The sequence below is a fragment of the Salmo trutta genome, chromosome 30, assembly GCF_901001165.1.
Source record: "Salmo trutta chromosome 30, fSalTru1.1, whole genome shotgun sequence".
Taxonomy (NCBI): Eukaryota; Metazoa; Chordata; class Actinopteri; order Salmoniformes; family Salmonidae; genus Salmo; species Salmo trutta.
The window spans coordinates 12570174-12582312 of NC_042986.1; the positions used below are offsets into that span (position 1 = coordinate 12570174).

General features: G+C 47.2%; 1 protein-coding gene across 2 annotated transcripts in view; it reads left to right on the forward strand.

The window, feature by feature from the left end:
- The window catches only part of LOC115167975 (membrane-associated guanylate kinase, WW and PDZ domain-containing protein 3), a 192016-nt gene that overhangs the window by 153429 nt on the left and 26448 nt on the right, over positions 1-12139 (forward strand). For both annotated transcript variants that reach the window (XM_029722779.1, XM_029722778.1), the window contains exons 4-6: positions 2660-2872; positions 8966-9143; positions 11770-11849. In XM_029722779.1, coding sequence (XP_029578639.1) covers positions 2660-2872; positions 8966-9143; positions 11770-11849 — 471 coding nt within the window. The remainder of the gene's footprint in view (positions 1-2659; positions 2873-8965; positions 9144-11769; positions 11850-12139) is intronic.

Here is a 12139-nt window from a genome sequence, read left to right on the forward strand (position 1 = left end):
TGATCTCATGTTCACACAGCTAGAGACTGTGGGTTTCCGTCCGTCCCTACCCTCTGCCTAGTACCTACCTTTAGTTAACAAGTCTCTCTTCTCCACACACACACACACAACCATCTCCTGGCCCTTCCCACGTATTCCCTTCAGATTAATGGTGATACTGTCCCAAATCTCTGTTCCCCCCTTCCTCGCTCCCTATTCCCCCTTCCTCTCTTCCTATCCCCTTCCTCTGTTCCCCCCTTCCTCGCTCCCTATTCCCCCTTCCTCTCTTCCTATCCCCTCCCTCTGTTCCCCCCTTCCTCTCTTCCTATTCCCCCTTCCTCTCTTCCTATTCCCCCTTCCTCGCTCCCTATTCCCCCTTCCTCTCTTCCTATTCCCCCTTCCTCTCTTCCTATCCCCTCCCTCTGTTCCCCCCTTCCTCTCTTCCTATTCCCCCTTCCTCTCTTCCTATTCCCCCTTCCTCTCTTCCTATCCCCTCCCTCTGTTCCCCCCACATCCTCTCTTCCTATCCCCTCCCTCTGTTCCCCCCTTCCTCTCTTCCTATCCCCTCCCTCTGTTCCCCCCACATCCTCTCTTCCTGTTCCCCCTTCCTCTCTTCCTATCTGTGTTCACTAATGCACATTAATCAGAGACTAGGAGAGCGGTGTTTATGAGCTATTAATCACGCACCACTGGGCCCTGAGAGATGGAGGGAGGCAGGGGGAGAGGGAGATGGGGAGAGGGAGTGGTGGGGAGGGAGGGATATGGAGAGAGAGAGCGAGCGGGCGAGCGCGCATGGGAAGTAGGAGGGGAGAGAGGGAGATGGCTGGGCTGTGTGGTGACAGGTCTGGATTAAAGAAAGCCTCCTATCTTTCATCTTCATCGTGCTCACCGTGCTGAGGCATAATGAAGCTGTCTTTTGACAAATGCAAATTGATCGGCTGCATGTCGGCAGTGGGAGAGCGGGAGATGGGGGGGAGAGCGGGAGATGGGGGGAGAGAGATGGGGGAGAATGGATCAGGATGGATCGGTTGGGTGTCTGTTTAAGGAAAAGGTGTGTTGATCCCTTTGTTTCTCAGCATCGTTCCGCTGGGTTTGCTGTGTCATCCGATAGCTAATAAACCTGTAGCCAGCAGGGGCTCAATCTAGGGGCTGTTGGATGCATCTCCAGGGTCATGGAACAGTGCAGAGAAGAGATATACAGGGAGAGAAGGTGTGAGTCACACAGACGGTAAGATGACTCCTGCCTCCCCTCTCAGAGCCTCCACTCCCTGTCACAGACAGACCGATTTAAGACCGACAAATAGTCAAGTTGTGTATTGTATTACTTGGCAGCGGCTGTGCCATTACTCTTCACAAATGAGTTGATTGAGATATTAAACTTACTGCATTACGTGCAGCCAAACCATAGGGTTGTATAGAGTTGAGAGGGTAACTAATGAGTTGTAATTCACAAACCCCCTCTAGTCTTTCTCTCCCATTCTTTAAATAAGCTAATACACGGTGTAATTAATTCAAATTAGGCTTTCCAATTATGAATAAATTAAAGAGCGAGCCAAGCGTCTCTGTCTAAAAACAATGTGGATGTTTTGGTTTGACATCCAACCCCATGCTAATGGTGCCATGTTCCCAATGAAATGTTAGTAATGTCTGTTAATAACTTAATAATTAGCATAATTACCTCTTTACTTTGGCTGTGGAGGTCTGATCTAGGGATGTTTCATAACAAATAATACAATATAGTCATTAAACATTGAGCTTGCTCCTAGTCTTAGGTATTTGGGTATTTTCCCCATGAACTCCCACGAGATGAGCCTAACCCTCAGTCAGCTCAGCTGACAGACCGCTGGAGCTTAGAGATGTTTCTCCACATGTAATAACTCTCTATGGTACGTTCAGCTGTAACTCACCACTCCCAGATAGCCTGAGAAACTCCAGTGCTTTTAAACTACAGGATTTAGTGTTGCGGTCTACTCTACTGTCAACCCCACTGGGAGGACTGGCTTCCCAGGGAACTGAGGGAACAGCAAAATGAATCAATATTTATATAGCTTTCTGACTTGCTGTTTTTTTCCCTCATTCCTCTCTTTCTTTATATTATTCTGTCTGGTTAGCTGGAAGTAGAGAGTTGGGAGAAGTAAAGAAATTGGGTCAATTTCCCCACAGTAGAGTTTTCCTCTCCTCACAGAGGGATTCATGCTGTTTTGGCCCCGGGCGCCACAGCACACGACACAGGACAATAAAACACAGCGAATAGCGTGAAGAAGCTCCTCGCTCGGGTCTGTCCTGGATAAAGGCTACTGCCACGGGGCTCTGGGGAGCGCACTCCAGCCCAGCACTGCAGTAAATATGACGAGAGAGAGAGATGGTGACGGAGAGAATGGGACAGAAAGAGAGGGAGCGAGCCTACGCTCTTGTCAGGCACTGCATAATGTTCAGTGGGGAATCCATTTCCTTCTTGAGTGTTGACATACCGAGTATAAACTGTGTGTGTGTGTGTGTGTGTGTGTGTGTGTGTGTGTGGTTGCACCTGCCATATTTTTAGTTGAATTGTCTTGTCGTTGTCTAATCAATACAATAAAAACAATCATTTTTTCCCCCAGCGAAGTATCATCTAACCTCGTCTACCAGGAAGCTACCACGGACTGTTTCTGTTGACGCTGTTGTGTTTGTTCTCTACCAGGCAACTACTACGGGACGCCCAAGCCCCCAGCGGAGCCCAGCCCGGTGCAGCCTGACCTGGTCGATCAGGTGCTGTTTGATGAGGAGTTTGACACCGAGGTCCAGAGGAAACGCACCACCTCCGTCAGCAAGATGGACAGGAAGGACAGCGCAGCCCCCGAGGAGGAGGACGAGGAGGAGCGAGAGCGGTCTCCAATGGTCAACGGACTCACAGGTGAGATGTCCACGCTGTCCTCCGACAACATGTTCCCGTCCTCTCGCGTCAACTGCCACCAGCTGATAGTCCACAACATTGATGTTGTATTAAACATAACTAATAACAATTCAACCGATGGCAACACCACAGGGAGCCATGTTTGCTTGTACATTCAGTCTGTTTCACTTTGTCGGAGATCGATTTGTTCTGGCTCAACATTAGCTGACCACGCTGCCCAAAATGAGAGAAAGAGGGATGAGAAAGGGCTTCTTTCTCCGTCACACTCCTTCCCTCCGCACTCCTTCCCTCCACCCTTCGCACTCATTCCCTCCACCCTTCACACTCATTCCCTTCACACTCATTCCCTCCACCCTTCACACTCATTCCCTCCACCCTTCACACTCATTCCCTCCACCCTTCACACTCAATCCCTCCACCCTTCACACTCCTTCCCTCCGCACTCCTTCCCTCCGCACTCATTCCCTCCACCCTTCACACTCATTCCCTCCACCCTTCACACTCATTCCCTTCACACTCCTTCCCTCCACCCTTCACACTCAATCCCTCCACCCTTCACACTCATTCCCTTCACACTCATTCCTTCCACCGTCCACACTCATTCCCTCCACCCTTCACACTCATTCCCTCCACCCTTCACACTCATTCCCTCCACCCTTCACACTCATTCCCTCCACCCTTCGCACTCATTCCCTCCACCCTTCGCACTCATTCCCTCCACCCTTCACACTCATTCCTTCCACCCTTCACACTCATTCCTTCCACCCTTCGCACTCATTCCCTCCACCCTTCGCACTCATTCCCTCCACCCTTCGCACTCATTCCTCCACCCTTCACACTCATTCCCTCCACCCTTCGCACTCATTCCCTCCACCCTTCACACTCATTCCTTCCACCCTTCACACTCATTCCCTCTACCCTTCACACTCATTCCCTTCACACTCATTCCCTCCACCCTTCACACTCATTCCCTCCACCCTTCACACTCATTCCCTCCACCCTTCACACTCATTCCCTCCACCCTTCACACTCATTCCCTTCACACTCATTCCCTTCACACTCATTCCCTCCACACTCATTCCCTCCACCCTTCGCACTCATTCCCTCCACCCTTCGCACTCATTCCCTCCACCCTTCGCACTCATTCCCTCCACCCTTCGCACTCATTCCCTCCACCCTTCGCACTCATTCCCTCCACCCTTCGCACTCATTCCCTCCACCCTTCGCACTCATTCCCTCCACCCTTCGCACTCATTCCCTCCACCCTTCGCACTCATTCCCTCCACCCTTCGCACTCATTCCCTCCACCCTTCGCACTCATTCCCTCCACCCTTCACACTCATTCCTTCCACCCTTCACACTCATTCCTTCCACCCTTCGCACTCATTCCCTCCACCCTTCACACTCATTCCTTCCACCCTTCACACTCATTACCTCCACCCTTCACACTCATTACCTCCACCCTTCACACTCATTACCTCCACCCTTCACACTCATTACCTCCACCCTTCACACTCATTACCTCTTTCCCCCAAAGAGGACACCCCAGGATGATCTGTTCTTTACAGGACACTTCTGAATCAGAACGCTACAAAGTGAAGTAGTAGTATGCTTGTCCATCTAGCTAGATCAATAATGTAGAAATCCCTGGTTAAGGGATACATGTTGTTCTTGTTGTGATTCCCTCAAAGACAGTATCCTCTCACATGAACTGTAAACATATTCAGAAACAAAGTGCCGTAGGTTGTTATTCACAAAGGGTTGAGAATAGACAGCATTTATCACACTAGTAGTGATGGGGTGTGTGTGTGTGTGTGTGTGTGTGTGTGTGTGTGTGTGTGTGTGTGTGTGTGTGTGTGTGTGTGTGTGTGTGTGATACAGGTAGATATCGCTATGTTGTTTTTGTATCTATTTGTAAAAAATTAAATAAGAACAGTAATAATAATAGTAATGTGTTTTTTGTTACTTTAGCAGCCAAAAAAAATGCAGTACTGATTCGGAATTGCAATACATAGTATACCGACACCTACGTACTGTGATAATATCGTACAGTGAGGTTCATGGCAGTTCCCAGCCCTACAAACTAGTCACATTTCGTTTTTCAAGTTCAGCCTTCACAAACCATTCGTGGTGCACCGTTCCAGAGAAATGCCACTCTCATCAGATGAAAGAAATGGAAGATCTAATGGATGAGTAGTCAGTGGACACAATAGGACCTGTTCCGTCTCTCCCTTTCTCTATCCCTGGAGCAGCATCTGCCTGTGTCCCATTTGCCCTCCAGGCTACCCCGGTAGTGTCTCTCCTCTGGGCTTGGAGTACTTCCAGCTGGCTCTTGCTCCTCTCTGCTCCCACAGCACAGCTGTCCCCTGTTTGGTTTGGAACACCCTGCCTAGCTTCTGACCATAGCCCTGTGTCCTCTTTCTGGCTCACCCTGGCCCCGTCTGAAGGGCACTACCCCACTCCAAGTCTGAATGGTGCCAATTACAGAGAGAGAGGACAATATAGCCCTCCCGTCTGTTAGACGGTCAGTCTGTTTGGTGCCATGGGCCCCTTAGGGTCCTGACTGCAGCTGGGCACCTAGGCCATCCTCTCTCTGCCTGATTTAAAATGTCTCAGTTGTGATCAGGCATATTAGAGGGGCCTTGGGCAGGCCCTGAGCACAGGAAGGCTGAACACAGTTCTGAGTACAGTTAAGTCGCTGAGGAATGGGCCCTTATTCATAAAGTGTCTCAGTATACGTGTTGCTGATCTAGGATCAGGTTCCCGCTGTCCATATAATCTTATTCATTACTATCTAAAAGACAAACTGATCCTATATCAGCGCTTCTACTCTGAGACTGTTTCTGAATGCATAAAAATAATTATTAAATATATGCCATTTAAGCTGACACTTTTTTTCCAAAGCGATTTAATCTTGCATGCATACGTTTTTGGTATGGGTGGCCCCAGAAGGAATCGAACCCACGACCTTGGCGTTCAAGTGCCAAGGGAAAAGCGACTGAAGCACAGGTCTAAGAACAGTTAGACAGGCCAGGGACTCCACAGAAAGAAAGCCACATGAGTGTGGCGTGCAGGACTGAGCTGTTCCAATGCACACCATCTCTATGGCCTTGGGTACACACAACAATGGGACAATGCGTGGGACGAAGAGAACACTTAGTGTCTTTCCACTGTGGCTTATTTTCTTCATGAAGAGACACAGCTGTACCTTTACCGATGTAGTGCATCATACCCACGTCACCGATCTATCGCTGGTGCTTCAGCCTCTTGATTGAATGGATGCTTTTCACAATGGCTTTGTTTTCCCATTGAAGTAGCAGCGAGAAGGATGGACAGTTGAAGTCAGAACTTTACATACACCTTAGCCAAATACATTTAAACTCAGTTTTTCACAATTCCTGGCATTTAATCCTAGTAATAATTCCCTGTCTTAGGTCAGTTAGGATCACCACTTTATTTTAAGAATGTGAAATGTTAGAATAATTGTAGAGACAATGATTTATTTCAGCTTTTATTTCTTTCATCACATTCCCAGTGGGTCAGACGTTTACATACACTCAATTAGTATTTGGTAGCATTGCCTTTAAATTGTTTAACTTGGGTCAAACGTTTCGGGTAGCCTACCGTAAGCTTCCCACAATAAGTTGGGTGAATTTTGTCCCATTCCTCCTGACAGAGCTGGTGTAACTGAGTCAGGTTTGTAGGCCTCCTTGCTTGCACACGCTTTTTCAGTTCTGACCACAACTTTTCTATAGGATTCAGGGCTTTGTGATGGCCACTCCAATACCTTGACTTTGTTGTCATTAAGCCATTTTGCCACAACTTTGGAAGTATGCTTGGGGTCATTGTCCATTTGGAGACCCATTTGCGACCAAGATTTAACTTGCTGACTGATGTCTTGAGATGTTGCTTCAATACAATCACACAATTTTCCATCCTCATGATACCATCTATTTTGTGAAGTGCACCAGTCCCTCCTGCAGCAAAGCACCCCCACAACATGATGCTGCCACCCCCGTGCTTCACGGTTGGGATGGTGTTCTTCGGCTTGCAAGCCTCCCCCTTTTTCCTCCAAACATAACGATGGTCATTATGGCCAAACAGTTCTATTTTTGTTTCATCAGACCAGAGGATATTACTACAAAAAGTACGATCTTTGTCCCCATGTGCAGTTGCAAACCGTAGTCTGGCTTTTTTATGGCGGTTTTGGAGCAGTGGCTTCTTCCTTTCTGAGCAGCCTTTCAGGTTATGTTGATATAGGACTCGTTTTACTGTGGATATAGATACTTTTGTACCTGTTTCCTCCAGCATCTTCACAAGGTCCTTTGATGTTGTTCTGGGATTGATTTGCACTTTTCGCACCAAAGTACGTTCATCTCTAGGAGACAGAACGCGTCTCCTTTTTGAGCGGTATGACGGCTGCGTGGTCCCATGGTGTTTATACTTGCGTACTATTGTTTGTACAGATGAACGTGGTACCTTCAGGCGTTTGGAAATTGCTCCCAAGGATGAACCACACTTGTGGAGGCCAACAATTGTTTTTCTGAGGCCTTGGCTGATTTCTTTTGATTCTCCCATGATGTCAAGCAAGGAGGCACTGAGTTTGAAGGTAGGCCTTGAAATACATCCACAGGTACACCTCCAATTGACTCAAATGTTGTCGATTAGCCTATCAGAAGCTTCTAAAGCCATGACATCATTTTCTGGAATTTTCCAAGCTGTCTAAAGGCCCAGTCAACTTAGTGTATGTAAACTTCTGACCCACTGGAATTGTGATACAGTGAATTATAAGTGAAATGTCTGTGAACAATTGTTGGAAAAATTACTTGTGTCATGCACAAAGTAGATATCCTAACCAACTTGCCAAAACTATAGCGTGTTAACAAGACATTTGTGGAGTGGTTGAAAAACGAGTTTTAAATGACTCCAACCTAAGTGTATGTAATCTTCAACTGTGTATGTAGGTATATCAGTCATTTAGCCAAAGGGTGCGAAGACATATTGTACAAGCATCAACCAATACTGTTACGTCTTGAAGCCAGGCTTGTAGACAGAGTAGTTAAGGCTGTTTCGATAAAGGCTTGGACTGTTCAACGACTGGCTATGTTCGTACATCGAGACGACATACTCACTGCATGGTCTGCACGCACACACACCAGGAAGGTTCTTACTCCTCACGTCTCTGCAGGAGGGGGATGGATATTATGTACATTTTATGGTTGATGTTACAAAGGAGGCCTCCATGTCTCCAGCGCGAAGAGCTCCTTCTCTTTATATGTAAATATGTTGAGCACTGTACTACTGGCAGCAGCTCCTTGCATTCATCTTTTTATGTGTCGTTTTCTGCCTCCATTCAGATCAGGAAAAACAGGTTTGAGCACTGAATACATTAACGAGTTAGGTCAGAGGCATGCAAATATAAACCTGCAGATAAGAGCACACACACACACACACACACACACACACACACACACACACACACACACACACACACACTGAAACACACACACACACACAGGGCTGGGCTGTGTGATGCTAATAGGGTCTGGGCTCTGAGCTCTGTGCTGGGTAGGTCTGAAGCGTAGTTTAGGTCAGCTCTACCCATTGCTGCCCGCTAGCCGCTCGCACTCCAGAACATCACTGCTGACATGCAAATCCTGTGGCACACTTGCTGCGCTTCTGTCTCGCTCGCTCTTTCTCTCTCGCTCGCCCACCTTTTCTCTGCCTCTCTCTCTTTGTATCTCTCTACCCTCTCTTTCTCTCTCAACCCTCTCTTTCCCTCTCCCTGTCCTCTCTCTCCCTCCCCGCTCCCTCCCCTCTCCCTGTCCTCTCTCTCTCTCTCTCCCCTCTCCCTGTCCTCTCTCCCCCTCCCCTCTCCCTCTCCCCTCCGTGTCCTCTCTCCCCTCTGTGCTGTGTGTAACAGTCTAGAGCCCACAGTCTGTCTGTCCAGGGCAGCAGCACGGCAGTAGCAGGAGCAAGGAGAAATGCAGGGAGCTCACAGGACTCCCCATGCTGCCTCCACACGTTCACCACCCTTCTCTCTCCCATTTTCCCTCCCCCTGTCCCCCTCTCCCTCTGTGGCCACCCACGCAGAGCACAAGGACAAGGCTGGGCAGGAGTGGAGGAAGACGGTACCCAGCTATAACCAGTCCAGTAGTGGGGCCATGGACTTCAGGACTTGGAACACCTTACCACACGATGAGAGCCAGGAGCCCCTGCCCAAGACCTGGGAGATGGCCTACACAGAGACGGGCATGGTCTACTTCATAGAGTAAGTACTGGTCTTCTGGTTCTCGACTCCAGTACAGTTCCAGGGTGGTGTTGGTGATGCTAGTAGTAGAGAGAGGTAGTTTTGAAAGAGAGATGGTGATTTGTTTGTACAGAGAATAGTTTCGGTGTTCCACTTGTAAATCCAGAGTCCTACTTGTTTTTCTGCGGCTCACAGTACAGCGATTTGAAAGTGAACAATAGTATTATTGTAGTTATGAAATTATTCATTATATTAACCTATCTGGTGTCTAGAATACAGGTGTATTGTTTTCCTGTGTTTGATGTAATGGTGCTGGGCTTGGGCTGAAAGCGTTGGCCCTCTCCCCCTCCCTTCGTTGTTTACCAGTCTGTTCTGTTTGTGTGGCTCACACAGCATACAGAAGTCAGAGCCAGGTGCTGTAGCCGGCCTAAAATCAATAGCTCATTCTCTCTGAGCAAGAGAAACAGGAGAAACAATTGGACAAATGGAACGCTCCCAAAGGCCTGCTCTCTCTTCTCTCTGCTTTCTGCAAGATGTCTGCATCTGCTCTCTGCTCTTCCTCTCTCTCTCTCTCTCTCTCTCTCTCTCTCTCTCTCTCTTCCCCTCTCTCTTCCCCCTTCCCTCCTGCAATTTCTCCCTCTGAGGGCATGTCTGCCTCTGCTGTGCTCTGACTACCTCTCTCCCTCCATCTCTCCTTCCATCCCTTCACTCGCCTTCCTCCATCTCTCCCTCAGACGACCTGTCTCCCTCTTTTCTGTGCTGGCTACCTCTCCGTCTATCCCTCCCTCCATTTCTCCCTCAAAGGCTCCCTTAAAGAGCCACTTGATTCCAAAATAACAACATACAGTTGAAGTTGGAAGTTTACATACACTTATGTTGGAGTCATTAAAACTCGTTTTTCAACCACTCCACAAATGTCTTGTTAACAAACTATAGTTGTGGCAAGTCGGTTTGGACATCTACTTTGTGCATGACACAAGTAATTTTTCCAACAATTGTTTACAGACAGATTATTTCACTTATAATTCACTGTATCACAATTCCAGTGGGTCAGAAGTTTACATACACTAACTTGACTGTCCCTTTCAACAGCTTGGAAAATTCAAGAAAATGTCATAGCTTTAGAAGCTTCTGATAGGCTAATTGACATAATTTGAGTCAATTGGAGGTGTACCTGTGGATGTATTTCAAGGCCTACCTTCAAACTCAGTGCCTCTTTGCTTGACATCATGAGAAAATCAAAATAAATCAGCCAAGACCTCAGAAAAAAGAATTGACCTCCACAAGTCTGGTTCATCCTTGGGAGCAATTTCCAAATGCCTGAAGGTACCACGTTCATCTGTACAAACAATAGTACGCAAGTATAAACACCATGGGACCACGCAGCCGTCATACCGCTCAGGAAGGAGATGCGTTCTGTCTCCTAGAGATGAACGTACTTTGGTGCAAAAAGTGCAAATCAATCCCAGAACAACAGAAAAGGACCTTGTGAAGATGCTGGAGGAAACAGGTTTCAAAAGTATCTACATCCGCAGTAAAATGAGTCCTATATCGACATAACCTGAAAGGCCGCTCAGCAAGGAAGAAGCCACTGCTCCAAAACCGCCATAAAAAAGCCAGACTACGGTTTGCAACTGCACATGGGGACAAAGATCGTACTTTTTGGAGTAATGTCCTCTGGTCTGATCAAACAAAAATAGTACTGTTTGGCCATAATGACCATCGTTATGTTTGGAGGAAAAAGGGGGATGCTTGTATGCCAAAGAACACCATCCCAACTGTGAAGCACGGGGGTGGCAGCATCATGTTGTGGGGGTGCTTTGCTGCAGGAGGGACTGGTGCACTTCACAAAATAGATGGCATCATGAGGATGGAAAAGGATGTGGATATATTGAAGCAACATCTCAAGACATCAGTCAGCAAGTTAAAGCTTGGTCACAAATGGGTCTCCAAATGGACAATGACCCCAAGCATACTTACAAAGTTGTGGCAAAATGGCTTAAGGACAACAAAGTCAAGGTATTGGAGTGGCTATCACAAAGCCCTGACCTCAATCCTATAGAAAAGTTGTTGGCAGAACTGAAAAAGCGTGTGCGAGCAAGGAGGCCTACAAACCTGACTCAGTTACACCAGCTCTGTCAGGAGGAATGGGACAAAATTCACACAACTTATTGTGGGAAGCTTGCGGAAGGCTACCCAAAATGTTTGACCCAAGTTAAACAATTTAAAGGCAATGCTACCAAATGCTAATTGAGTGCATGTAGACTTCTGACCCACTGGGAATGTGATGATAGAAATAAAAGCTGAAATATATAATTCTCTCTACTATTATTCTGACATTTCACATTCTTAAAATAAAACGGTGATCCTAACTGACCTAAAACAGGGAATTGTTACAAGGATTAAATGTCAGGATTTGTGAAAAACTGAGTTTAAATGTATTTGGCTAAGGTGTATGTAAGCTTCCTACTTCAACTGTCGGTTTGTGATTTTAAAGGGGCCTTTTAGTTTGATTTGTGTGTTTGGGGTTTGGCAGAATGGTGAGGGAGCACTTAGGGTACAGTGGTTTGGTGAATATCCATACTTCACCTAGTTTTTGTGACGCTTCTTGCTCAACGTGTAACGTTGTGCCTCTCTGTCTCCACAGTCACAACACCAAGACCACTACCTGGCTGGACCCCAGGCTGGCCAAGAAGGCCAAGCCCCCGGAGAAGTGTGAGGATGGAGGTGAGAACCACACACTTGTTCTTCTATCCTTTTGATGACTTAAAATATATTTCCTTTCAAAATGCTATTTTCCCTAACTCCTTAACCTAACTCATAACTGTAATTATAACCGTAATTGTAACCCTAAACCTAACCGCTAAGTTTACAATCCCCTATATCCTCATGAGGACATGGGAAATGTCTGCACGAGGGAGAATTTTCCTTGTTGTATTATCCGTATAGGGGACATTTCAAGTCCCCACGAGGATAGAGGAACAAGACCACACACACACTGGTTTTCACATACAGAT